At 52.0% G+C, this 25,996-nt stretch overlaps 10 protein-coding genes and 1 non-coding gene across 11 annotated transcripts; 4 read left to right on the top strand and 7 right to left on the bottom strand.

The window, feature by feature from the left end:
- Positions 1 to 244: 244 nt before the first annotated feature.
- Positions 245 to 1,971, top strand: ASPZODRAFT_142587 (hypothetical protein; the record flags this gene model as incomplete). Its single annotated transcript, XM_022724861.1, has 4 exons — positions 245 to 437; positions 483 to 1,351; positions 1,413 to 1,523; positions 1,588 to 1,971. The coding sequence occupies 4 exons, from the start codon at positions 245 to 247 to the stop codon at positions 1,969 to 1,971; spliced, it is 1,557 nt and encodes a 518-aa protein (XP_022581303.1).
- Positions 1,972 to 3,241: 1,270 nt separating this feature from the next.
- On the bottom strand, positions 3,242 to 4,308 carry ASPZODRAFT_132945 (hypothetical protein). The gene has a single exon (XM_022723153.1). It carries the CDS (start codon positions 4,248 to 4,250, stop codon positions 3,420 to 3,422), a length of 831 nt encoding a protein of 276 aa, XP_022581302.1. The 5' UTR covers positions 4,251 to 4,308; the 3' UTR covers positions 3,242 to 3,419.
- An 842-nt stretch (positions 4,309 to 5,150) lies between these two features.
- ASPZODRAFT_16542 (hypothetical protein) lies at positions 5,151 to 7,004 on the top strand (the record flags this gene model as incomplete). Its single annotated transcript, XM_022726711.1, has 3 exons — positions 5,151 to 5,545; positions 5,600 to 5,706; positions 5,788 to 7,004. The coding sequence occupies 3 exons, from the start codon at positions 5,151 to 5,153 to the stop codon at positions 7,002 to 7,004; spliced, it is 1,719 nt and encodes a 572-aa protein (XP_022581301.1).
- Positions 7,005 to 7,175: 171 nt separating this feature from the next.
- ASPZODRAFT_166988 (hypothetical protein) lies at positions 7,176 to 7,944 on the bottom strand (the record flags this gene model as incomplete). Its single annotated transcript, XM_022726802.1, has 2 exons — positions 7,176 to 7,429; positions 7,515 to 7,944. The coding sequence occupies 2 exons, from the start codon at positions 7,942 to 7,944 to the stop codon at positions 7,176 to 7,178; spliced, it is 684 nt and encodes a 227-aa protein (XP_022581300.1).
- A 1,457-nt stretch (positions 7,945 to 9,401) lies between these two features.
- ASPZODRAFT_2130492 (hypothetical protein) lies at positions 9,402 to 10,635 on the top strand (the record flags this gene model as incomplete). The annotated part of the gene is made up of 2 exons (XM_022727840.1): positions 9,402 to 9,476; positions 9,523 to 10,635. 2 exons carry the CDS (start codon positions 9,402 to 9,404, stop codon positions 10,633 to 10,635), a joined length of 1,188 nt encoding a protein of 395 aa, XP_022581299.1.
- A 2,568-nt stretch (positions 10,636 to 13,203) lies between these two features.
- ASPZODRAFT_16538 (hypothetical protein) lies at positions 13,204 to 13,821 on the bottom strand (the record flags this gene model as incomplete). Its single annotated transcript, XM_022726708.1, has 2 exons — positions 13,204 to 13,293; positions 13,378 to 13,821. 2 exons carry the CDS (start codon positions 13,819 to 13,821, stop codon positions 13,204 to 13,206), a joined length of 534 nt encoding a protein of 177 aa, XP_022581298.1.
- A 166-nt stretch (positions 13,822 to 13,987) lies between these two features.
- On the top strand, positions 13,988 to 21,129 carry ASPZODRAFT_117623 (hypothetical protein). The gene is made up of 4 exons (XM_022721178.1): positions 13,988 to 20,009; positions 20,123 to 20,491; positions 20,539 to 20,615; positions 20,661 to 21,129. The coding sequence occupies exons 1-4, from the start codon at positions 14,198 to 14,200 to the stop codon at positions 21,102 to 21,104; spliced, it is 6,702 nt and encodes a 2,233-aa protein (XP_022581297.1). The 5' UTR covers positions 13,988 to 14,197; the 3' UTR covers positions 21,105 to 21,129.
- A 41-nt stretch (positions 21,130 to 21,170) lies between these two features.
- ASPZODRAFT_t79 lies at positions 21,171 to 21,253 on the bottom strand. Its single transcript has one exon. It is a non-coding gene; the product is annotated as a tRNA-Leu (tRNA).
- On the bottom strand, positions 21,248 to 22,303 carry ASPZODRAFT_132942 (hypothetical protein). Its single transcript, XM_022723152.1, has one exon. The coding sequence runs from the start codon at positions 21,847 to 21,849 to the stop codon at positions 21,337 to 21,339; it is 513 nt and encodes a 170-aa protein (XP_022581296.1). The 5' UTR covers positions 21,850 to 22,303; the 3' UTR covers positions 21,248 to 21,336.
- Positions 22,304 to 22,978: 675 nt separating this feature from the next.
- On the bottom strand, positions 22,979 to 24,287 carry ASPZODRAFT_65964 (hypothetical protein; the record flags this gene model as incomplete). The annotated part of the gene is made up of 2 exons (XM_022729339.1): positions 22,979 to 24,127; positions 24,186 to 24,287. The coding sequence occupies 2 exons, from the start codon at positions 24,285 to 24,287 to the stop codon at positions 22,979 to 22,981; spliced, it is 1,251 nt and encodes a 416-aa protein (XP_022581295.1).
- Positions 24,288 to 24,577: 290 nt separating this feature from the next.
- On the bottom strand, positions 24,578 to 25,886 carry ASPZODRAFT_97334 (hypothetical protein). The gene is made up of 5 exons (XM_022730548.1): positions 25,756 to 25,886; positions 25,366 to 25,696; positions 24,937 to 25,290; positions 24,707 to 24,879; positions 24,578 to 24,590 (listed from the first exon to the last, which is right to left on the bottom strand). Exons 1-4 carry the CDS (start codon positions 25,801 to 25,803, stop codon positions 24,776 to 24,778), a joined length of 837 nt encoding a protein of 278 aa, XP_022581294.1. The 5' UTR covers positions 25,804 to 25,886; the 3' UTR covers positions 24,578 to 24,590; positions 24,707 to 24,775.
- Positions 25,887 to 25,996: the final 110 nt, after the last annotated feature.

Here is a 25,996-nt window from a genome sequence, read left to right as displayed (position 1 = left end):
ACTCTTCAACATACTTAACGTATTAGGACAGGGATAAAGCTACACCAATCAAGACGGGACAGATTACTACATAAGCTGAGGTGTTGATGCATATCCATGTGATGCTGTGTGGGGTTCAAGAGGGGAAATAAAACAATTAAGCAGGGATATATATTGGCCTAATAAAAGGCTGCCTTTCACTTAGACAGACTGTTCTATTCTTTCTCCTCTTTTAATGTTATTCTGCCTTTTCTTTACCATTAAGATGTATCTGATTATCCTGACTGCGCTGATCGGGTGCACCATCACCCAGGCTATCTACCGGCTCTATTTCCACCCACTACACACGTTTCCAGGCCCGAAAATAGCAGCAGCAACGTTTCTATACCAATTCTTCTATGACGCAGTCCTTGGGGGCCGGTATATTTGGGAAGTTGAGAAAATGCATGAGAAATATGGTAGTTAAACCAGATCAATGATAAAGAATGTCTAGTGACAGATAGGCCCTATTGTGCGCATCAACCCCCGCGACCTGCACATCAAAGACTCACACTACTTTGACACCATCTACCGCATCCCTAAGCAGGAGAAGGATGCCCCCTCAGCGGCTATCTTCATGTCACCATACTCAATGATCTCCACCATTTCTCATAATCAGCACCGCACCCGACGGGCGATGCTTAATAACTTCTTCTCTAAGCAGGCAGTCGTCAAGCTAGAGCCTCGTATCCAGGCCCAGGTGAACAAGCTCATAGAACGGCTCGAGATAGCATCCCGTCAACCAGGAAACACACCGGTGCGTGTCCACGACGCCTTTGCAGACCTCACCATCGACGTGATCACAGAGTACACATATGGCGAGAGCATGGGCTGTCTCGATGACCCGGACGAGACCAACAGCATGAGCGAGGCTGTTGAGGGGTTCGGCGTGCTTGTCCATCTCATGTGGTTTCTCCCAGGTCTTGTGAAGTTGTTCCGGGCCACCCCGTTGTCGGTTATTGAGCGATTTCAGCCTAAGGCAGCCAAACTATTTGGCGTGAAGCGCATGATCAGCAACAGGTCCATTGCTATCCTGCAGAAGAAGACGCCTGGTGATGATTCTAATGAAGATAAGCCACCGCAGACTGTTTTTGAAGCCCTAACTGCTCCCTCTGTTCCTGCCGAAGAGAAAACCCTACCCCGGCTAGAGGATGAGTCGTTTGTTGTCTTGATTGCTGGGATGGGCACCACAATGAAGGTTCTGACGCTAGGAGCATTGCATCTCGCCCATAATAAGGCTCTAGCTAGAACCCTGCGCGAGGAGCTTAGGCAGGTAATGCCCGAGCCAAGCAGCAGGCCGTCTTGTGCCCAGCTTGAGAAGCTACCATATCTAGTATGTCTATTTCTTTATAAAAATGCCTATTTTATATATCATGCATTATTGATAATGATAGACTGGCGTCATTAATGAGTCTCTTCGCCTCTCTCATCCGCTCCTCTTTCGCATGGCGCGAGTGTCGCCAGTTGACCCGCTAGTCTATGGCAAATACGTGATTCCCCCGGGGGTATGCATAACCCTATCCTAACCCTGAAGATACTGTTTATCAAATGATACTAAGCCTACTTTAGACGCCTATCAGTGAATCTTCATATTTTGTGCACATGGACCCCTCTCTCTTCCCCGACCCAGACTCATTCGATCCAGACCGCTGGATTCGTGCCTCAGAACAGGGTTTTTCCCTGACTAGTTTCCTGGTTCCCTTCTCCAAGGGCAGTCGACAGTGTCTAGGCATTAAGTGGGTTCATTCCGAAACCCTATATGAGAATAAATGCTTATCATATAGTCTCGCATATGCTGAGTTGTATCTCACATTTGCGGCTGTGTTTCGCCGGTTCGACCTCGACCTGGTTGAGACCTCAATTGGAGACCTGCGCATCACTCGCGATCTGGGGGGTGGATTTCCAGAGAACAAGAAGTTTCAAGTGTTTGCAAGTGTGAGGGAGGTATCATAGGTTAGATCCTAACAAGACGCAAATAAATAATAGGCAAAATCAATAGGAAAAAAATATACATAGTCAGGCTTTCAGATTTGCCAATTATAGCTCTAAATTAAGGTTAGATGACCACATGAAAGCCTAATTACCACACTCCTCTAATGCACAGAAAACCTTAATATTTTTAGTAATGGCTGATCTATTGGATAACCATAACCTTAAACTTCCAATTAGTTAACCATTGCTATAGCCTATAGGCATAGGAAATTGACAGCCGGCTAAAGACTAGCTACAGCTACAGAATCCTACCAGCATTACTATAATTACCAGGCTTCTCCTGAAAATGAGGCATGGACACAATCCACACTATTGCACCAGGGAATGATTTTAGATGCAGATGGAACCTGTGTTTGAAGACATACCACGAGCTGAGGGCCTGCCCTGCTATATAGGCAGTAGGGCTTAGGTTTAGGGTTTAGGGTTTAGGGTTAAACTTGCTGGTGGAGATTCAATAGGCCTTATTGCTGATATTAACCAACATGATGTGTAACATTGTTTATCTTCCTCTAATAGCTATTCTTCCTGTTGCGCGTATCAATATAATGCTTGGATCGAGCAGCCAATCTATTGGCCATTTGTGTAATTGCTCAATCTACTTGCGCAATGGGTACCTCATGATCTACCAACCGCGGAGCAAGATCGAGCGGATCTCCGGCTGGGATGAGATGAAGAACTATCGGTTCGGGAGTCATTCTAGAGATCATAAGTTCTGTGGGAACTGCAGATCCAGCATCTGTATTGATTTTCTAGGGAATGGGCTGCGGGGGACATGCTTGACATTAACATATGTTTTTTTCTTCTTATTCCTTTTAGACAGTGTTACTTTACTAATAGTGTAGGTGCATATGCTCCAAGGCATCAGCCTCAATGAGTTGGTTATCCACAGAAAGAATGGGGCAGCAATGAAAGTCAAGGAGAAGGAAGCACCCAGACCTGTTGATATTATATGAGTTTATACCAGATAATAGACATTAGATAGAGTAGTGAACATATAATTTATGGAGTTAGTAACCTATAGTAGATATTATTATGAACTTCCTTAAGAACAAGCTGCATTTCTTATAAAAGAATATTAAAGTGAATGGTTATTACCTAATAAACAAAGAAGATAACCCCTAGCCCTGTTATTATTCTCTACCTTAGGTCTATATCTAGACTTGGATAAAGGCTACTTCATGGAGGCTTTATAACTATATGATTTACTTATTCTTTTATCATGCCAGTTTTCTTACTTTCATGTATATTGATCTGATATTTCATAGCTCAGAGTGTTATATATAAACTAAGATGAAGGTCCCTGCCATGGTGCCCTGGTCCAATCCTCGAAATCGTTGTCGTCATTCCATAAGTCTTGCTTGAAATCATTGTCGTCATGCCATAAGTCTTGCTCAAAATCGTCTAGGTTGTCACTTTTTAGAATGTGAAAAGTAATCCCTTGACTTATATGGGGTATTCCAGGAGTCGAGCATCTTATTTTGCTCAGTGCTCCAAGAACTCATTCCCTTTTCCGGTTCATGAGGTTGATATTCAACCGTTTGAGATTCCGCCACTCGTTTCTGTGACTCCTCCGCAATCAAGCAATTCCAGTCGTTTCTGTCACGGTAATATTTGCGATATAACGCCGACAAGTATCGTACATCACCAACACAGTATGAGGTTATTTCGTTCGGGAGAGGCCGGGTGTTAAACACGTTGTATGAGCCCCCTTTCTTGGGATCCCAGAGAGACTCCCCCTTTTCCTTCGAGAGCTTCCATTGGTCTCTTTTTTTTCCATATGTAACCCCCTCTATGCACTTGGAAAGGCCGCTCAGGAACTTTCTTCTCTTTGTAGTGGGCCGGGAAGCATTCTCCATCAGCTGGATGTCCCGGACGCCTTGCAGTGCAATCCCATAATGGGCATAGAGTGCGTCTGAATCATTTCTGACGTCGAAGAATACCTTTAAGATTTGTGGTGACTCCAAGATATCTTTCAAGCTCTTGCCAAGGCTGCCGACAGTAGAAAAGGCTGTGCTTCCCAGCGTGTGTATGTCTATGATATAAGAATATTCAAGGCCAAGTCCGAGATAAACAAGCACGGTCACAAGAGACACCTTTCCATGCCGACTGAGGCGTTCGCCCTCAAGATCGATGTATAGTAGGGGTTGCAAGTCTCCGATAGAATTGTCTTGACGTGCCACCAAGTCGATGAGGTCTTTAAGCCCCTGTTGATCATTTATAAAAACGGTATCTTTAGGCATTTCTGATATTTTTCCTTATGACAAAATATTGAGTTTCGGAATAGAACTGTGACCAAGTTGGAATAGACCTGTTCTGCCTAGCAGGAATGAACTAATTTCCCCTCCAAAGCGGGGAAGTGACGGCCTAGACCTAAATTAGACTAGCATATATCATTATTTGCTACCTACTACATAGGTATGTACTACTAGTACTACGTACTTATTGTATGTGCTGGTCTCCCATGTTGATTGCCATCGACAACAGGCCGAGCTATGACGTTGCTGGATGCGTAGTACTGACCAGGAAGCCATCAATGCTAAACCCTAAGGGATTAGTGCAGTTGAAAAAGCAAAGCTTGACTCCAATGATCTCACCATGTGGCTGGTCTTGTCTAAGCGAGACACGTACTACAATTCCGAAGCTTGCTTTTGGATGGTAATCTTCCCTTCATCCGGCGGTCAGGCCGTCTGCAGTGTGAGAAACAATTGGCCTTCCACCTGCAGGTGGAAGACCAGCATCGACACGGCCCAGGTCCGGATTTCCCGGCTGTCCCACAGAGCATTATTCGGCCGATTGGTCCGAAGAATATCCAGGGCAAAGAGTGAGGGGAATGGCCGCCAAGAAGCGGGCAATTTCCTAATAGTTGCTAGCTGGTGGGGGGATGTGCAGTGCCAACCGAGGCTAACAGCTCAGGGAAATTAAGCTCCCCCACACTGACCACAATTTGAGTGTGGGGATGGGGTTGAGTATTTACCCTGAGGGGGGGTTCACCCCACACTTACCCCAGATTATAATGGAGCTACAGAGCTCTCTTGGCAGCTATAAATGGGGGTGAGAATCCCCAAGTCTTTTTATTTTTTTCCCCCTCAACTTCGACTGCCCTCCTGTCAATTGTTTGTGGGATCAGATAGTTCAGCACCATGCATTCTACTCTCCGGGTCCCTGTCGCGGCATTGCTGTCCGCCGCCTCGGTTGCGGCAGCAGCCTCCCTCAGCGACATCTGCACAGACAGTTACGCCCAGGCAGCTCTGCCCTTAGATGCCATTGACGGTGTTACTATTGACAGCTCCTCCGTGACCACGAGCCTCGTCAGCAACTTCACTGCGGAGTCGATTTTCTACCCCACCGGCACGTTCGACTACTGCAACCTCACCTTTGCCTACTCCCACAATGGCATTGACGGGGATGTGGTCCATGTCCAGTACTGGCTCCCCGACCCGTCCAGCTTCAAGAACAGATACGTCTCCACTGGCGGTGGTGGCTGGGCGATCAACTCGGGAACCAACTCCATCCCGACTGGTATCATCGCTGGAGGGTAAGTGCTGACTTGCCATATCTTATTTTCAAGAGCAGTATTAACTTCATCTAGTGTCGGTGGTATGACCGATGGAGGGTTCGGCAACTTTGATACTCAGTTCAGCTCGGCCGCTCTTTTGGCCAACGGAACCATCAATTGGCAGGCCACCTACATGTTCGGTACTGACAACCCTAAACCCTAAACCCTAACCCTAACCCTAAAACCCTAACTGACTTGACTTTTTTTTTTTTCCTTTGCAGGCTACCAAGCGCACAACGAGCTGGCCACTTTCGGCAAGGCGCTCACTCGCAACCTGTACAACGTCTCCTCGGACGAGAAGGTCTACTCATACTACCAGGGCTGCTCGGAAGGCGGCCGCGAGGGATGGAGTCAGGCCCAGCGGTTCCCCGAGCAGTTCGACGGCGTGGTGGCCATGGCGCCAGCTTTCCGGTGGGCGCAGCAGCAGGTCAACCATCTGACAGGCAACGTCATGGAGCAGACGCTCGACTACTACCCGTCGATCTGCGAGATGGAGAAGATCATGAACTTGACCATCGAAAGCTGCGATCCCCTGGACGGCAAGTCGGACGGGATTGTCTCGCGCTCGGATCTCTGCCTGAAGAACCTGGACTGGAGCACGATTGAGGGCGCCTCGTACTCGTGTGCCGCCGTCGAGGGGTCTTCCTACAGCTCCGCCACGCCTGCCGTCTCGGGCACAGTCTCCGCCGAGGCGGTCGAGCTGACCAAGCTGTACTGGAAGGGCCTGTTCGACTCGGAGGGCAAGCGTGTCTACTTTAGCTACCAGCCGGGCGCGTACTTTACCGATCTGGAGACGCAGTACAGCAGCACCGACGACGCCTGGGAGCTGGACATCAGCGGTCTGGGCGGCATCTGGGTGGCCCAGTTCATTGACTATATCAAGGATGCCGAGAACATCGACAGCCTCGCCAACGTCACCTACGACACCCTGCGCGACTGGATGGTTTTCTCCCAGGCCAAGTACGACGACATCCTCCAGACCACCTACCCGGATCTCAGCGCCTTCCAGGCCGCCGGCAGCAAGGTCTTGCATGCCCACGGCGAGCAGGACTTCTCCATCCCCACCGCCGCCTCGGTCCGTTACTGGGACTCGGTGCGGTCGGTCATGTTCCCGGACAAGTCCTACCGCGAGGGAGCCGCCGCCGTGGACGACTTCTACCGTCTCTTCCTCATCCCGGGCGTCGCCCACTGTGAGGTCAACTCCTATGAGCCCAACGCTCCCTGGCCGCAGACAACGCTGCAGACGGTGATCGACTGGGTTGAGGACGGCACCGCCCCGGACACCCTCCAGGGATCGGGCGATATTCCCACCATCTGCCGCTGGCCCTTCCGCCCGCTCTGGACCGACAACGGCGAGAGCTTCGAGTGTATCTATGATCAGGAGTCTATCGACAGCTTCACCTATGATCTCGAGGCTTTCCAGCTTCCTGTCTACTAGGGGTATATTAATATATAGTCAGCTAATATGAGCCATGACTTGTTCAAACCACAATTCCAGTGCTAAACCCTAAACCCTAAACCCTAACCCTAATTTCAGGTTAATTTATATCTATTAGACTAAACTATATTATATATCCCAATTCTTTTAATATTGACATATACTACCATATTATTTATATATCATTGGCGCCCTCCTCATGAAATAGATTCTATTCACCCCCTCCCCCCCATATTTCCCATAGTCAAGGACCGCCTCGTCCAGTGTCTCCCATCCCAGCCTACAATAAAGGGGATGCGCATCAGCTGTCGCCTGCAGATAAATATGTGCCTTTGCAGCGTCGGCCTTATCAGTGCCCCATTTGATCATTGCTGCCCCAATGCCCTGGCCTTGGTATAAGGGGTGGGTACAGAGTAGATCCAGCTCTACATATCAGTAAGTATATATATATGGTACATATATATATATATATATCTATATAAATGAATGAATCAAAGTTATAGATCATACCTATATCATCCTCATGGAAATATCGGTTATGCTTTTCCTTAGTGAGGGCCGCAAATGCATCCAGCACGCCCTGGTTGCACACAGTTAGAGCAATCTCACTATTCGGCTTGGCTATCAGGGCAGCAGCTTGATCACTAAGTGTGACAGCAGGCGGATAGTCTCCATTCATAAGAATCCGCGTCATGGCCCCCTTCCAGCGCGCCAGGGCGACAATAGTGCCCGTGGCACGCTCCACGCCCACCAGCGTGTGAGTGGTCTTGTCAGGGAGCTGGCGCAGGGCATGCACCCGTCGAAACTCGATCATCTCGGCGGGGGAGGCCTGTGGATACGCATTGCGAAGAAATAAGCCTGTGGCAAAGGCTGCCCCGTTGACAGCTGCGATCTGCGTACAGTCGGCTTCACAGGCATATCGGATATCAATTGACGACATGGTAGGCTGCATGTGTCTGGTTCATTTATGAAAAGAAAATCACCTGGGTTTAAATAAAGTGAGTGATATTTAGGCGGCAGGATTGATTATTAATGGGCATACAATTATCACTATTTAGTATTATCTAGAATATCATAAAAAAGAGCAAATAGACTCAACAACTACTGCTATACTTTATTAGCTAATGCTTCTAGACACATGAGCAAAGAAGCTCATTTAAAATAGCTTCAGAGCTTATTAAAGAGGGAACGATCTATGTCTCCAATACTATCTCAACTTGATATGAATAGTCAAGTCCTACAAAGGATGCCTGCTCAATCATAAGCTACATTCATTAGTAATCGACTGCCCGAGGCTCTAGAGTGAGTGTGCCAGGCCATCCGAACTCGAGCAGGATGACACTTCCTGGCCAGTCTCTCCACGACCGAAAGCCTGGCGCTGAGGGACGTTTCTTCAGGTGTTCACAACGGAAGCCTTGGAAAAACCGGATGCTGTGTCATTGAATGGGAGCGACTGCTGGCTGGAGCTCTTTCAGCCTGGGATTGTGGCCCTTCGTTCCATGTCGCAGTCGTGGGCAAAGGGTCTCAAGACGACCTTTGGGGTTATATTCGAGTTGACTGCGGTCCAGACCTTCAAATATCTGGAACAGAACGCCCACCCCTTCCCTCTAGGGGAATTCGTGGCCGTATGACTATTCACGGCTTTGATTCCTGTGGCGCGCAACCTGGGCCTGTCGGTGATCCAGTGGCACCTGAAGATAGTGCCCGAACGAGGAGATTCCTGCACATGGCTACACCTGCCCGTGGGGGGCTCTGGTTGCCAGGGCCGACTATATCGAGGCCTGTGTAGACCTGGGCCCCGATTGATCCCGACCACCAGCAATCCGCTCCTTGCGTGCAAGTGCCGCACCCTTCCCAACGGCCAATACCACCTGGCCGCACGTATGTGGCGTACGTATAACAATACCTGTATATTAAGGAGGGGGAGAGCTGGCACTGTTTGATGGATAAATGAATAGAAGTTATCAGTAATGTTGATTGACGAGAGGAGAAGAACAAGGGTTGGAAGAGAAGAAAGGAAGACGTCGAGCGAGTCTTTGTGTCTCGGCTGACCAAATAGGAAGGTGGTGGTCAGTGGCAGAATACGGGGTAAGTGTCTGCCATATAAATCAGGCGCCAAAAATGAGGCACCGACGTGGTTTCTAGATCGACAAACAAAGAATAGAATACAACGTGGTTTATCAATTGGTCTAGTCCAATCATCTGGCGCTTGCCTCTGTCAGAAGAGGTAGATAATTACCAGTCATTTAACGCTTCTGCTTGTGTCGAGGCAGGACAAAATGAGGCTGAAACATGGAGTATCGTACTAAATATAGACAGGATCTAATCTATATAGACAGAGTGAATGCATACCTTCATCATATCAATCGGCAACTACTGAATAGCAGATCGATAATCATGGATTCCCAGAAACACATCAAGATTCCCCTTCTGATCGCCCTGTTCGTCATTCTCGGCCCACACACAAATCGCGTTCATCGTCACCCTCATCATCTTCACTGTCTGGAACACCGATCAGATCAGCCTCGAGCAGGAACGGGTGACCAAAGAGAAACGAGACAAAGAACGACGCCAGAATGTGTCAGTTATCACCGCGGCGGTATGCAGGAATCTTGTTCACGCGTCGGTTCAGGAGGAGAAGCGACTGGACGATATTCGCCTCGCGGCACGAGAGAAGTGGAGTGGTGATGTTTCCGCCATCATCACTCGTGTGGGGAGCGCTTTGGCCGAGTTGAAGGAGAAGGAGATGGAAAATGAGAGGAGAGAGGGGCGAGGAAGGGAGATGGAAGATACAATGAAAAGATTCTTCGATTTTATGCTCAAAGAAAGGGAAGACTTGACGGAAAAATTGCTCGAAGTTATTATAAAGATAACAGGCCATAGTGAACAGGGAAAAGAGAATGGTGATAGAAAGGTAGAGCATGACAAGGAGGAAGAAGAGTATGATGGAGAAGACAGTGAAGAAGAGGAAGAAGAAGGAGAAGAAGGAGAAGAAGGAGAAGAGGAGGAAGGATATGATGATGAATATAGCGGAGAGGAAGACGAAGAATACAAAGACGAGGAGGAAGAGGAAGAGTGCGAGGAAGAGTACGAGGAAGAGGAGGAAGAAGAAGAAGGTCTCACAGGCCAGCCGCCATTCCCTCTCTCCGATTTTGATCCCTTCGCACCAGAATTCACCTGCATTGGAATCACCAAAAAAGGCAGACGATGTCGTCAGGGAATGCTACCACGTCACAATGTGTCCTGCGCAGCCCGGCGTCTGCAGCAGTTGTGTCTGTTATCGCCTTCCTCCGACTCCTTCGAGAAGAACCCCTTATTCGCCCTCGCCGCACTCCGGGAGCTGGCTGACTGGATGCTCTGTGGCTGGCACCGCGAGAAATCTCCTCAGGGTGATAGGATTGCACGAGAATGGTACGCGCTGCTCGTGCCTGCTCGGGAGATGCCAAAGGACGAAGAAGAGCGAGGGAGGAAAGGGGCAGACAAGAGGTATGAGACGGCCTCCGATAGTGAAACCCCGTCGTCCGAAGGAATCGATGCTTCCGATTATGATTCCTCGAGCTGCAGCCCGACCGTGTGCTCGTTCCCTTCTCCTGGCGTGGCCGATTGTGCTCGTTCCCTACAGCAAGGCTGATGTCAGTCCAGAAGAAGGGGAGGGAGGGGATGATAGTCTCTTTTTAAATCATTTTCTTGGCCATATTTGACTCACAAATCGTTCTCCTTCCTTCTGTATCGCTGGTCAAGAACCGCTGTCCGAGAGACTCGTCGCTGGGGTGAAGTTGTTTGTGCTTTCTCTCAGTTCCCTCAGAGGGTAAACAACCAGCAAGGCAACACTAGGCCGAAACAGGCTCCGAGTCAACAGCCCTAACCTGTCCTATTTGGGCAGGGGCCCTGAAGAAGCGGAGGAAGCCCTAATTTTGACCGAAGTGGACTAGTCGCCTGTCAGAACGCACTGCTTCCTATTTTCATTCTGGAATGCGACTTCACCTCCGTCCTGCTGGTCTTCTTAGGCCTCGCTTTGGTTCTTCGGTCCCTGTCTGTACCCATTTGTACTAACTATTACCCTCTTACTAGCTAGGTACGGAATAGTGACATAGCATCCTGCAGTATGATCGAGTGCCAGCGCTCCCTACGTCGAGTTCGAAGATCCGAAACGACAGCAACTCTTCAAAACATTCTCGGGCTCTCAAAGATGCGCAGTAGAAAGCACGTTTTTTGCCGAGATGCTTGAAATCTATACTCCTGCGTGGTTTGCGTGACTGGTCGATTCGTGTAAGCTGCAAAGATCGCTGCAGAATTCGTCAACTATCGAGGTAGCATTGCACACCTAGTATACTGGGAACTTCCATCGCAATTGATCTTGTGTACGTGATATATGATAGTCAGGCTGGGCTGTATCAAGGTTGGCTGACAATAAACTAGGGCTGCCAAAGTTCTATCCTAGATCGCGGCGGAGCCTTAACTATAGCAGAAGACAAACAGCATCGTTGCATCATCTCCAGATTTTCCTGGTCTCTCTATTTTAAGCAAGGGCGTTCGTCTTTCGATGTCTGTGTTGAGGCTTTCTATGTTGCGTGAATGTTCTGATCAAAGCAGTCGGCAGTCAGTGTATTGAGCATCACCATGACGAGCAGGTTCAATTGCCGGCATGTCCGGAAGAAAGACCAACATGAACTGACAGAATATCGTATAACAGGCCAGCTCTTGACTAAATTTTTTCAGTCATAGCGTTATTCACAAAACCGGTTATCAGACTCTTTGCTCTGCTGTGTCAGCTCGTGCCGAGGGATATCATCTTCGTCATCATCAGGGTGGGAAGAGTCCGACCAATTGGAGACTTGGAACTGTGAAAATGACTTCAGACGCATCCGCCATCCTTCTTTCTGGCTCTACACTGCCTGTTCGAATGTGATATCCGATTGTGATCTCCCAAGTGCAGACCACTGACCATACGCATTAGCTAAGAGCCGCCCCTCTATCTGAAAGATTCAATTGATAGCCGGAGTGGCAACAAGTACCATCTCAAGGCTTGAATATCGACAAGAACTAGGCCCAGACGGAATAGATTGCCTACACATGCTCGAGAGGGTATCACGGATTGCCAAGGTCAAGATATCGGTCTCCTCAAACTGGATGTCCGATGGGTATCCCACAACCGGGGGCTACACTTCTACCCGATCAACCATCCTCCGCTCAAAGCACTGGACGATGAGGGATTTCTTGTGTTTCCTTGACGCGGAAGACCAGAAAGAGAAAGTGGACACTGCAAGTCATAGCATTTTTGCATATAATATCTGATAGATATTTTCATTCCTAACCCTCAAATACCCGCGACCTTGATATGGATCATCGTAAACCACCCCCCAGATAACAAGAGTCATCTAACTGGCACGCAGAGCTTCTAGATTACCAACGGAAATTGTGCAGAACGCGGACGAGGGGGTCTGCATTGTGCATTCGTTCCACACGTCAAATCAGCGTGCATTAGCTGGAAGCCGCCACCTACGTCTTGTCGAATGAGATCAAGATGCAGATCTTTTATTCGACAATCTCTTTGTCGACTATGAAGGAAACAACCGGGTGGCTGCATTTTCGGACTCCACCAAGCTGGTCTAAGCCATGGGGGGGGGGAAATCCCTGTTCGTTTCTCTGGTAGCAGCTCTGCAGATACGGATAAGACAAATGTCTGATGACTTGACAAGGAGGGTTAAATACGAGGTGACTAAACTTCTTGGGGGACGTTGCGGATTTCATCTCCGGCCCAATATTGCAGTGGCACATTATGAAGAGGAGCCAAGTGGTCATGGCAGAAGGTTAACCAGTTCATTACTATATAAAATTCTAGAAGCTTTTTCTTGATGCAGTACTAAATTCCCCTTGGACGGTTTGAAGTTATATTTGATCTTAATTACATGTACTGCCATGCAGCTATGACCCTATTAGAACTGTCAAGTAAGATGTGGCGCTGATCCCTGAGTGTAGCTGACAAACCTCTATCTGGGTAGTACAGAGTAGATAGTAGATAATTAATAGATAGCACTAGCCATGTACTGCAGATTAAACCATGCAAAATGATTCATAGATACAGGGTCTGCAGAAGAGCTTGGAACATATCTCATGCAGCAGGTGCATGCTCACAAGACGCGTACGATCACTGCCCTCCCCCTCCTTGCAATTAATTGAGTCTGGTCATGTCGCAATCTTACAAGCGACTCGCTCTAGATACACCATTTTGTCTCATTTCTGGTTCCGGAATTCTCCTCCAGGTAAGGATCAGGCGCCTCCATGTCCCCTATATTGTTAGCTTCATCGCCTAAAGAGGAAAGGAAAAGAGAAAGAGCAAGTGATAGAGGAGAAAAGGAAGTGATAGGTTTACCTCAACGTGCACTGGCTTCTCCGTCTCAAGCACCAGGTGGGTTCTCGTAGCAGGCCGGATCGTAGCCAGACGAGCCTGTACAGTTCCCAGCCAGTTCGGGAACGAGCTGATGACCACCCGGTGACGCACTATCAAGTGGCCCGGATCTTCCTCCCGGGGGCTGACGCTGTAGAAACCGGCATAGGCAAGCGAGTGTTGCAGGGAGCGTGCACGTTCTTCATCCGTTCCCCCGTGGAGGGCGCCCGTGTCGAGATGTGGCGGAGCCCCCGGCCTCATAAGATGCGCAGAGATGATCCCATCGGCTGTGTAGGTGATCATTCCCTGTGCGTCGCGGCCGAGAGGGAAGATAACGCTCTCTTCTTCCTTGCCGTCTCCTCCCTCAATGACGGTGCGATAGTCGACAAGCTCCCAGCTGCCGCAGAGGAGGTCTGCTGTTGCCGCCATTGGTGAGGACACAGTCGGGGTCGATCTCGTTTATTGGTGGAAGAGAAATCAGCTTCCAGGTTTGTGTGGGAGGGTGGAAGAAGCCAGGAGAGGCGTCACTGGTGTTGGCTCGATGGCTATCCCCTGATATATAGGAGTAATTAATACTATAGTCATCGATGTCGTCGTCGTCGTCGTCGTCGTCGTCATCATCGCCTTCATTCCGACTCTCCCCGTCATGCATCCTGTTGTCGTATCTGTCTGCATGGCTACTTGAGAGATTTAATAAAAATCACTTGCTCTCCAAGTAGGGTGTAAGGGTTGGAAAACAGGTGCGACAGAACCAACCCCTTTATTAACGGAGAAAGAATCCTGCCCCAGTTTATCCTGTGAGTCTATGGTCACTCACCTGTTCTCCATGATGGCTACTACTGCTGCTGCTGCTGCCGGTGGTGCTCCGCCTCCTTCTTTGCCTCCTGCTACTGCAGACATTGCCGTAGTGGGCATGGCGTGCCGCTTCCCTGGAGCCGACTCGGCCGACGCCTTCTGGGACCTTCTCCGCGATGGCCGGACAACGGAGCGGCCCGTCCCGGCGCATAGGCTCCCGCTGGCGAACCACTGGCGCACCTCTGCCGAATTGGGCGGAAACGCGCGTGGCCATTTCCTAGATACGATTGACTCCTTTGACAATCGGTTTTTTGGCATCACAGCCCGCGAGGCTGCCGCCATGGACCCGCAGCAGCGCCTGCTGCTCGAGACGGCCTACCAGGCGCTCGAATCCGCGGGTTATTTCGCCCGCGAAGATGCCTCGCGCCATGTCGGCTGCTACATCGGCGGCTTCTCAACCGACTACAACGACAATATCGCGAGTCACCGGGCCAGCGCCTTTGCGGCACTGGGGTCCCTCAAGGGATTCCAGAGTGGCCGGATCAGCCACTTTTTCGGCTGGACGGGCCCCTCGCTCACCATCGACACCGTCTGCTCCTCGTCCGGCGTCGCTATTGATGCGGCATGTAAGTCCCTGCGCGCCGGTGACTGTGACTACGCCCTCGCCGGCGGGGTCTCCCTCCTGACAAGCCCCTTTGCCTACCAGAACCTGGCCGCTGCCTCCTTTCTCAGCCCCGAGGGCCGCATCAAGCCCTTTGACGCCGCCGCGGACGGCTACTCGCGCGCCGAGGGCGTCGGCCTTGTCGTCTTGATGCCTCTGGCCGCCGCTCAGGATGCCGGGCACCCGATCTTGGGTGTAATCCGCGCCTCGTTGGTCCGCCAGAGCCGTGCCCGCAACATCACCGTCCCACATACCGACTCCCAGGCGACCCTCTACCGCTCTCTGCTAGCCCAGGCGGGCGTGGAGCCGTATGAAGTCACCTACCTCGAGGCCCATGGAACGGGTACCCGCATCGGCGACGTCCCAGAGTACGAGGGTATCCGGCAGGTGTTTGGGGGAGCCGACCGCCCACAGACCCTCCATTTTGCCTCGCTGAAGGCTAACATCGGCCACGCCGAGGGTGCCTCGGGCGTCGCCGCCTTGATCAAGACCCTGCTGATGCTCCGGCACGCCCAGATCCCGCCGCAGGCGAACCTTGTCACTATCAACCCGCGCATTACCAACCTGGCCGGCCAGCGCCTGGCGATCCCCAGGCAGCTCGAGCCCTGGGCTCCAGCGGTCGTCGGGGGCCCGCGGCGAGCAGTCCTCAACAACTTTGGCGCAGCGGGCAGCATCAGCGCAGTCCTGCTACAAGAGTATACCCCTGTTTCACAGGACAGCCATGCCACTATCAGCGGCTCATGCCCTCCCTGGCCGCGATATCCGGTCTGTCTCGCTGCCCACACTTTCAGCAGTCTGCAACGCTCCTGTGCAGCTTTGCTGCATTATATTGAGAGCAGTGACGCTTCGCTGGCCGATCTGTGCTTTGCCCTGTACCGCCGTGCTAACCGGACACTGCCTGTGCGACGCTGCTTTGCCGTCTCCAGCCGCGAGGATCTCTGCGTCCAGCTACGCCGCATCGTTGACGATCCATCATCACCATCGCTTGCCGATTCCGAGCCCGAACAAAAACAGCAGCCAGTAGTGCTAGCTTTTGGCGGCCAGTCAACTCGCCGAGTACACGTGCCTCGCTCGCTCTTTGATTCGTGTGTCTTGTTCCGCGCCCATCTGGAAGCATGCGACAACACCCTGACCCGGCTCGGCTACCCCAGCATCTTTCCCACAATTCTAGAGGAGGAGAACGACGATGCTACTGTTGCGAGTACAGCTGGCGGCGCCCTCGCCCTGCAGACAATGCAATTCGCCCTGCAGTACGCAACTGCACGGGCTTGGGTCGACAGTGGGCTGCGGGTGGACTGCCTGCTAGGCCATTCTCTAGGCCAGCTGGTGGCGCTTGTCGTCTCGGGCTCCCTGTCGCTCGAGGACGGCCTACGGTTCGTGTGCGGCCGCGCAGCCCTCATCGATAGCAGCTGGGGGGATGACCCAGGCGGGATGGTCAGCATTCAAAACAGTGACCAGTCCGTAATCGAGACAATCTGTAAACGGGTACAGCAGATTCTTCTTGTCGACGATCCATCACCACGTCGACTCGAGATCGCCTGCCATAACGGGCCCACGAGCCACGTCCTGGTGGGCAGTACAGCAGAGATTTCAGCCCTGGTGAAGGTTTTGCAGGACGAGTTTGATTCAGTCGCATTCAAACGCCTCGACGTCACGCACGGATTCCACTCCAAGCTCACGGAGCCTATCCTCCCCCAACTCCACGGACTTGCGCAGACCCTGTCCTTCCAACCACCCATGATTCCGCTCGAACCATGTACTGAAAACGAGCAGTCTGCTGTTACACAGCTGACGGCTGACGCCCTGGTAGCGCACACGCGACAGCCAGTCTTCTTTGCTGCTGCTGCCCGCCGCATCCAGCAACGGCTGGGGTCCTGCGTGTGGCTCGAGGTCGGCACCAAAGCTCTCGGAACCCTGCGTGTGGCCCTATCGGAAGACGTCACTCGACATTCATTGTATCCCGGACAGCTCCAGCAGTCGACGATTGCAGATACAACTACACAGCTGTGGTCACAGGGCTACGGGGGCTCGTTCTGGCCGTTCCATGCGCTGCAGACTAGCAGCTACACCCTGCTCCAGCTACCGCCCTATCAGTTTGACCAGGCAAAACACTGGCTGCCGTGGAATCTAAACACAGAGTCCAGTACGTCTAGCAATGAGGGGAGTCTCCCCAAAGCCGACAGTGATCGGCTTTTGAGCCCTCTCGGGCCCTCGTCCTTTCGCATCAATTCTGGTAGTACCGAATGGCAGGCTGCGGTGAGCGGTCATCGTGTGCTGGGCCAACCGACGCTGCCAGCATCTCTATACCTGGACATGGTCCTCCAGGCTGTGCGACAGCTGCTTCGAGACGCTGTCCCAGAAGGACTCATGCCACATATTGATGGATTCCGTATTCGGTCTCCGCTAGGCGGGTCTCAGCAGAAGCAGCAACAACTTACCCTCCATCTTGAACACGATAATAAGGGGCCATCCGGAGGGCAGAGATGGCAGTTCTCATTCCGAGAAAGTGCGGCCAATTCTTCAACTAGTACTGGCATCCCTGCCGCAGACGGACAGGTCACGCTACTCCCAATGCCAGACGGCGCCGGGGAGCTCGCCCGCACAGGGCGACTCCTTAGCAAGATGGGCCTAGGTGCAGCCAAGAAACAGCAAGAAGACGGGAGTGTCCTGCAACAGCCCCTCATATACACACTCCTGTCCCCGGCTATAGAATATGAGCCACGCTACCGCACACTGTGTCGTGCTATCTTGCTGGATGATAAGGTCGTGTGCGCCAGCGGCAGCAGGCCAACGACCGGCGCACCCACCCTGCCCATCATCGATGCCTGTTTTCAGGCTGCTGGGCTGCATGCTAACGCTGTACTCGAGCGGACGAGGCAGCCCGGCACAGCGATGGTCTGTGTTTCCATGGAAAAGGTGCAGTGGCACGGTCTATCGGCTGGGGCTGCGCCAACAGGTAGCCTAGAGCTGCTCGCCATCACAACAGCCAGCGAGACCGACACTAACGCCAATGACGCCGTATACGATGTCTTTGCCCGCGACGAGGCCACCCACGAGGTCGTTCTTATTGTCTCCAGGCTGCGGTTCCGGCGGATCGGCCGTTCGTCATTGGTTAGAAAGCCGCCGTCGTTGCCGTTGTTGTCAATGCCATCGTCTCCTCCGGCGAAAGCAGCGACCCAAGACCGGCAGCAGGCCAACAGCACGGCAGCAGTCCAATTACAGAAACTTTTGAGCGCGTTAACCGATGTGCCTACTAAGAATATTAGCCCCTCGTCGAATCTTGCCTCTCTGGGTATCGACTCGTTGATGGCGGCGGAGCTGCAGCGCGAGATCAACAGCAGTTTTGGCCTCTCTGTCTCCCAGCAGGAGCTTCAGGTAGACACGTTTGGTGATTTAGTCGCGGTGGTAGATTCCAGAGGCTCTCCAAACAGCCTCCCAGCAGGTCAGGGAGAGGCCAGGCACAGCTCGATAGCAACCTCGGGTAACAGCGTATCGGATCTCCTACGCCGGCATATAGAGCTCCCCCCAACGGTCAGTCCGTCTTGCCGGCTCGCCGACCTTGGTGTCGACTCTTTGCTGGCTATAGAGATTGCCAATGACCTCCGGAATGAAGGGCATAGCCATGACGCAGTTGAGATCACACCGGAAACAAAACTGAGCGATCTTGGTATGCTCCCCGTTACTGCCGCTGGTTCCTCTTCCCCCGTCTGGTCTTCTTCTAGCTTCCCCTCCCCCTCCCCCTCCTCTCCGTCTTCCATCAATGCCCCTATCTCACTCCCGGGCGATGGTCACGCCTGGCGAGTATCCCCACAGAAAGCTCTCCATCAGACAACGCTGGCCTTCCACGGTCTGGCTACCGAGGCCGGGTGCCACGGCTTCTGGAGAGAAATTGTCCCCCTCCAGGCACAACTGCTGCAGGCGTACGTTCTCGAAGCGTTCGAGCAGATGGGGGTGGACCTCCGACTCCTCTCTCCAGGCGAAGCCATTCCTAACCTCCCCGTGGTGGAGCCCCGATACACCCGGCTCCGAACAGTACTCCTCGATCTGCTGCGGGAGGGGGAGCTCGTCGACTACACGGGCTCGCAGTATATTCGATCCGACCGGCCTCTCCCTCTCGACAAGCCCACAAGCGCGACTCTCCACGAACGTCTCGTACGCGAGCACCCGGCGTATAGCCTCGAAACACGCCTGCTGCAAGTGACAGGGCCCCGGCTGGCCAAATTCCTGACCGGCGAGGAGGACCCGCTGCACTCTCTGTTCGGCAACGAGCAGTCCAAACAGCTCCTCACAGACGTGTACACGCACAGCCCCATGTTCCTGCTGATGAGCCGGCTGCTCGCCCACTTCGTCGGCGTGGTGGCCGCCAAGTTCGGCGCTGCTCGTCCCCTGCGTGTTCTCGAGGTCGGCGCAGGCACAGGCGGGACCACAGTCTGGCTGCTCGACAGCCTGGCCGCGGCAGGCATCGCCGTCGAGTACGTCTTCACCGATATCTCGTCGTCGCTGGTGAGCGCTGCAAGACGGAGGTTTGGGAAGGAGCAGCAGCAGCAGCAGCAGCAGCAGAAGTCACGTTCCGGTCACGGGGCTGGCGGCCACGTGACGATGGGTTTCGCCGTGCTGGACATCGAGAAACCACCACCGCAGGAGATGCTGGGCAGTTTCGACGTCGTGCTCTCGACTCTGTGCGTCCACGCCACACGCGACCTCGCCTGCTCGCTGGCAAACATCCGGCAGCTGCTTCGGCCTGGCGGGTTTGTCGCGCTGGCCGAGTTTACACGTCGAATCCCCTGGTTGGACCTGGTGTTTGGCCTGCTGGACGGGTGGTGGCGGCACAGTGACGGGCGGCAGCATGCTCTGGCGTCGGTGGCGGTGTGGCATCAGGCGATGGAGAGGGCGGGCTTTACCCAGGCGAGTCAGACCAGCGGGCGGTCCCTGGAAGCTCAGACAGGACGAATTGTGTGTGGGTTCCAGTCGCCTGTCGACGAGGACGACGGCGGTGACGACGGTCAGGGGGTGGGCAAGGCGCTGGGAGGCGGCTTTCCGGCGCTCGATGATCTGGAGCGTGAGACAGTGTGTTTCCAGCAGGTGGATGATGTCCATCTCCGCGCTGACATCTACTATCCCCACGATGTCGATGTCTTGCCGCCGAAGAAGTGGCCCGTAGGTGAGTTTTGATGTCTCTGGTTGGAGGTAACTAGTTTCTGGTTCCTTTTTTTTTATTTTTTCCTTTCATTTTCTTGGACGTGCCGAGTTTCACTGACTCATAACTCGGATAAGCTCTCCTCATCCATGGCGGCGGTCATATCATGCTCTCCCGAAGGGACGTTCCATCACGACAGGTGTCCTGGCTGCTGGACCATGGCATTCTCCCGATCAGCATCGACTATCGTCTGTGTCCGGAAGTGAGCATTCTTGACGGTCCCATCGAGGATGTGGGGGAAGCCTTTGTCTGGGCGAGACGACAGCTGCCGCGGATCACGCCTCGACATGGTAATATTCAGTTCGACGGCGGGAAAGTGGGCGTCGTGGGATGGTCCTCGGGGGCGATGCTGGCGCTCTCTACGGGATGGACCGCTCCATCTCATGGAGTGAAGGCTCCAGAGGCGGCGGTGGCTTTCTACTGCCCGGTAGATTACCAAGATGAATGTAATTTATTATTTCACCCCTGTTGTGATTGTCTTGCTGACGATTAGATTGGAAAACACCAAATGATCATGCCGGGGATGTAATTGGCTCTTACAATCTGATGGATGGGGTCAAAGACCGGCCAGTGAGTTCTCTTTCTCTCTTCTCTTCTTCTCTTCTAAGACACAAGGTTGCATCCTACCCGATCACCTCCTCCGAGTGGATGGATCCCTCGCACGCTCGATCCCGGATATTAATCCATATGATCCGACAAGGCCAGACGTTGCCGGTTCTCTATCGCGGACTTGGAAAGGGGGAAGAAGATGATTCCCACCACTCCATGAGCCAGCCGTCAGCTGAACAAGGCCAGTTGTTCAATCCGTACGCCTACATGGTGAACGGAGGATACCGGACCCCGACGTACTTTGTTCACGGACAGGCCGACTGTTTTGTGCCGTGGCAGCAAGCCCAGAAAGGATACGACGTGCTGCGCAAAAACCAGATCCCCTCTGGTCTTTCGCTGGTGAAAGATGAAGGCCACTTGTTTGATATCGACTACCACGATCCTCGGGGGGAGAAATGGGCGGCCTGTGAGCAGGCGTATCTGTTTTTACATTCTATCTTAGTTAGATGATCAGTATCGTTATCTAGATCTACACAATTGAACTATCTTTCAGAGTGAAAAAAAATTAAAAAAAAATGACAAGAGTGGGATTTGAACCCACGCCCCTTTCGAGACTGGAACCTTACTCCAGCGCCTTAGACCAACTCGGCCATCTTGCCTTGATGAAAGGGGGGTGAATTATTGGTTAGATGAGCAAGTCATTGGTTACATGAGCAAATTATCATATTCGTATCTTCTTATCTTATGCCGTGATCGTCACAATCTGGCCGACGTACGTTTCACCATAAAAGCCACGGACCAGATTCTCAAACAGCCAAGCGCCCACGTCGTTCCTGCAAATGACATAACCGACGGCTGGATTCTCGGCCGTGCCCGCCTTGATCTTGTGCAGGCCATCGCCCTTGCCGTCGGTCAACAGACTGGGGCGCACAATGACAAAGTTGTCGATCCCGCGGTCGGCGAGGGGTTTGGCCATCTCGCCCTTGATCAGGGTCTCCATGACGTGCTTGTCGTCGTGGGGCACCTTGAGCATCCAGTGATACATGGGTTTCATCAGACAGGGCAGGTCGCGCGTGGAGCTGATGCCCGTGGTGCTGAGGGTGACGAGGCGTGGTTTCGGGTTACTGACGCCGTCGGCGACGTCGAGCAGCTGGGCCTTTTGCACGGCGCGCGCCGAGGCGAGGATGATGCGCATCGCGTCCTGGCAGATGGTCGGGTTATCCAGCGTGGGTTTGAGCGGGTTGTCAAAGACCATCTTGCCGCCAATCCCGCAGATGATCAGGCCGACGGGGCGTCCGTATCGTGAGACGAGCGTCTTGCGCACCGCTTCCTCGTCCGAGATGCTCCCCGTCACGATCGTCAGGCACGCTTCCACTGTTGCGTCGGAGACACCGCGCTCACGGAGCAGATCCTTCAGTTTCTGCGGTGTCCGGGCCACTTCTTCGTCAGTTCTTGATCTTTTTTTCTCGATGATCTGACGTACAGGCTGTGCATTGGTATCCTGCGTTCAAGGACGGAGCCAGACAGGAGACGGTGCATCCACCAGTTGCTCCGAAGAAAGCAATAGTCGGTTTTTCCATGGTAGTAGAGTAGAGCGTAGTAGTGTAGTAGTGTAGTAGTGTAGTAGTGTGTTTAGCAGTAGAGTGTATATTTGAAGACATCAGACAGCTTATATAGTAATAACCGAATACCCTCCTATCTTATTCATCCTTCTTGTCTATACTACAAAGGATAGGATCTACAGATCCCTAACGAAGCGCCGTCGGGGCAATTTCGTGCCGATCGGGGGAATTAGATACAGCATAATAGTACTATACTTTATATCATTAATTATTACTCTAATATACTATTATATCATAGTATTAATTATAGTACTATATTTCCTACCCTTACAACACATTCTATACTATTCATCCTCTATAATCAGTCATTCATCATTACACTATTGTACACTATTGTACACTATTGTACACAATAGACCCTCGGGGTCCCCGGCCCATTTTCTCCCCACTTGACGGAGTACTCCGTGCAACAACACGAGCCGTTATTTGATGATTGGCCGTTTCGTATTGAGCTGAAAGGCTTTTGCCAATTGGAGTATAGTTAACAGTTGATTAAATTGTGCTATGAGTAAGTGGGTGGATTCTACTCATACCTTCTAGGTACTGTAGTATATTACACTCGGAGTCTCCGTGCCTATTAGCAGTAAGTATACCTAGAGGCTAGAAGTATTACAATATTAGCTAATCGGTATGATCATATATAGAATATAACAGAGAGTAATGTCTAATGTCTGCAGTATGTTTTGCTGGAATTACCTTCATGTCTTCTTGGCCGTGGACTGGCTGTATTGATATCTTAATTCATCATTGGCGTATGACTTGTTATTTAAGAGCATCCGACAGCCCTGCCACCGACAAAGGCCAGCGCAACTCGGCCTGCCAGCGGAGAGGCATGCTCTTTTGGATGGCGAGGAGCTCTCGCCGGCCGATCCCCCCGACAAACCAGACCTGGTCGACGTGGGTGACCAGCGCGAAGAAATGGGCCAGGATGGCCAGGGCGCGGGGTCTCTGCTCGGCGAGGAGGTCGACGAACCGGTGCGGGACCAGGACGGCAAACGCGAGCAGCTGGCGGTAGATATCCCGCACGGCCTGCTTCGTCTGGATGGCGATGTTCACGCTGCCAATGTAGCTCAGCGTCTCCTCGTACGACAGCCGGATCTCCGGGTCGGCCAGCTCGTCGCGCCACTGCGTCTCGAGGGGATCCGGCTGCAGGAGATGCACAAAGTCCCGGCGGTTCTCCTCAACGTAAAGCTTGCTGATGTCGGCCAGCCATCCCGGGCTGTCAAACACCTGGCCCAACTGCTTGATGTCAAAGTCCCGGTTGCCCTCCATGATCACCTCGAACACCCGGATTACCCGGCTGCCCATCTGCAGCCATTCCAGCGGCGGCGAGTACGAGTACGGCTCCAGTGGGCGCTCGCGCAGCCCGCAGAACGCGATCGACAGCAGCAGCAGCGACGTGTAGCACACCGACAGCGTGTTCTCCGCACTCAGTTGCGCGACGGCCTTGCGGTGCTCGCGCAGCGCCAGCCCCAGGTACGTCTGCCGCGCCGCCGCCATCTGGCGGTTCCCGGGCTCCTTCATGTCAAGATGCATCGCCGAGAGACAGAGCATCGCATACAGCATGTTCTTTTGCTCGTTGCCCGGCTGCAGCGCCATCTTCGGCGCCGAGGTGAACCCCCATCCGGACTCGCCGTCCACAATCACGTCCGTCAGGTAATTCTGCAGCAGTCGCAGCTCGAGCAGTCGTTTGCTCTCGCTTTCCGGCACGTCCAGCATTTCCTCGTCCTCCATCTCCTCTGCTGTCTGGCCGTTGCCTTGGTCTGGACTGTCCTGCTGGGACGACATCTCGCTGTCTTGATCGCTTTTTGCCCTATTCTGGCCTTGTCGTCCAACCACTGTCGGTGTGTTGTACACACACGGCACTGCATGGCGAGTGCAACCGCCGCAGGCTGGCTTCTCTTCATCGCACTGTAATTTATAAGCAATAATAGAGAGAGAGAGATATACTCTCTAGCCACTTACGTACTTTGACTCGCCGTGCTTTGCATCGCACACACCCATGGCGCGACTTTTTGTGATACAGTCGAACGCCCCGACGTCGACTTGATGGTTTATCGCCAGAGTTCATTTGCAGTAATCTTGCAGAGTGTCGCTCTGCAACGTCTAATATAATATATATTGTATCGTAAAAGTCAGACAATGCGAGAGTCAGTATTCAGGTGGATGTCAGCCAGAAACATGGCCTGTTTCATAGTCTCGTCTCGACAATAACCGACTGATGGCTGTCTTCTGTTGTATGATATCCAATCAAGTGTGTTAATGAATAAAGAAGATGTTGATTCTGGTTGCCTTCAGCTGCTTTAATGGCCCGTGCAGCTGATTAGTCACATGACATCATATCAAGTCCTTAGTCCATCGCTATAAATTTATACTAGAATTATAGCAGGTTACTAGGTATATTCTTAGTATTATAGTATATTAGAGGTTACTTATTGACAAGTCCTAGCCTCTAGTAAACCATATACAGCTGTATATAGAGATACTTACTATATAATTATAGATAAGACGTTGCAAAGCAGAGCTCTGCAAATTATATACATATGCTGCGTAGATCATTCATACAGGGTAGGCGCCAAAAATGACTGCCTTGGTATAGTTCTTCTGTTCCTCAAGAGCCTGTTCCACTGCCAATAGCAGCCGCGTTGTTCGGACATAAAATTCTGAAAGGTTAGATCAGAGACACAAAAAAAGAGAAAAAGAAGAAAAAGAAGAAATACCCTCTATGTCTACTTCGTAGGTGACTGACAAGTCATCACGGTGTACAAGGACTGGAAGCGACTCCGTCTGGGATTCCCTGGCCCGTACTTTCAGTCCGATATTTCTCCCCTTGTCCACCCATAAGATCGACTGATCTCGAGGGTCGTTCGAGGCAGTGGGCTGTGAAGAATCTGCTGTCGACTGGCGCTTTAGCCAGTCCCTCCACACCCGGATAATGCCTTCGTCGACGGTGATGGCGCTAAGCAGCCGGTTTCTTCCTGCCAGGACCTTGACCAGATTTGCCATGACACAGAGTTGCGAAAAGTCCTCTGTGTCGTCTAGGTTGATGATTCTCCTTACCGTTTTGTCTTGAGCTGTGAATTAGATTAAATTAAGAAGAAAAGGAAATAATAGGTATCTCAAGATCTTCGACACATAATGCTACTTACTATCATTTTCATTGTTCTCCGGTCGAAAGCGAGAGTAAAGAGAACCAAGTCTTCCCAGACACTCGGCCGGGTCCACGTTCTCATATAAAGAGCCCCCCTCGTACCCATCGCCCAGCCCATCCGTGCCCAGATATGTACAGAAGACGTGTGGTTCCGTCAGTTTCGAGCTTGGATGGAAGCATTCGAGGATGAGTTTGTCTTCTTTCAGCGAGGCGGCCGTCAGTAGGCGGTAGTGGAGGATCCGAAGCACCAGGGCGTGGAATCGGTGGCATACCCGGGCCAGAGGAAGGAGGGTTCGCGTGGAGAACGGAGTAAGGATTTGAACGAAGACCTACAGCTTAGCAGTTAGCATATTCGAGCCTCAACGTGGTGCTGCAGTGTACTCCGTACCTCGTTTGGCAGGGAGAAGATGTGCTGGTGTCGTTCCTCTTGGATCATTTTAACAGGTTATATATAACAGGTTATATCCGGATTCCACAAGAGCTTTACATCTCTAGAACCCCCTCATCGTCGACAGCTTCAAGACTGAGAATCTTCATGACGTGCTGATAAAGCGATAAGATACTATTCTGCCGGGTGGTTCCGCCTTTACCCCTCCTTCAGTATTATTATTACTATTATCATTATTTTT

The sequence above is a fragment of the Penicilliopsis zonata genome (assembly GCF_001890105.1).
Source record: "Penicilliopsis zonata CBS 506.65 unplaced genomic scaffold ASPZOscaffold_7, whole genome shotgun sequence".
Classification (NCBI taxonomy): Eukaryota; Fungi; Ascomycota; class Eurotiomycetes; order Eurotiales; family Aspergillaceae; genus Penicilliopsis; species Penicilliopsis zonata.
The sequence above is the reverse complement of the archived record's forward strand: the minus strand, read 5'-3'. Positions and strand labels throughout refer to the sequence as shown.

Bases quoted from the DNA above. Each gene is read 5' to 3' on its own strand.
- ASPZODRAFT_132942 (XM_022723152.1), bottom strand. From the start codon at position 21,849: ATGGTCTTTGACAACCCGCTCAAACCCACGCTGGATAACCCGACCATC.
- ASPZODRAFT_97334 (XM_022730548.1), bottom strand. From the start codon at position 25,803: ATGATCCAAGAGGAACGACACCAGCACATCTTCTCCCTGCCAAACGAG. The intron at 25,697-25,755 runs GTACGGAGTACA...GCTAAGCTGTAG, and splicing joins TCTTCTCCCTGCCAAACGAG to GTCTTCGTTCAAATCCTTAC. The intron at 24,880-24,936 runs GTATTTCTTCTT...CTAACCTTTCAG, and splicing joins CTACGAAGTAGACATAGAGG to AATTTTATGTCCGAACAACG.
- ASPZODRAFT_117623 (XM_022721178.1), top strand. From the start codon at position 14,198: ATGGTCACTCACCTGTTCTCCATGATGGCTACTACTGCTGCTGCTGCT. The intron at 20,492-20,538 runs GTAATTTATTAT...GCTGACGATTAG, and splicing joins GGTAGATTACCAAGATGAAT to ATTGGAAAACACCAAATGAT. The intron at 20,616-20,660 runs GTGAGTTCTCTT...CTAAGACACAAG, and splicing joins ATGGGGTCAAAGACCGGCCA to GTTGCATCCTACCCGATCAC.
- ASPZODRAFT_132945 (XM_022723153.1), bottom strand. From the start codon at position 4,250: ATGCCTAAAGATACCGTTTTTATAAATGATCAACAGGGGCTTAAAGAC.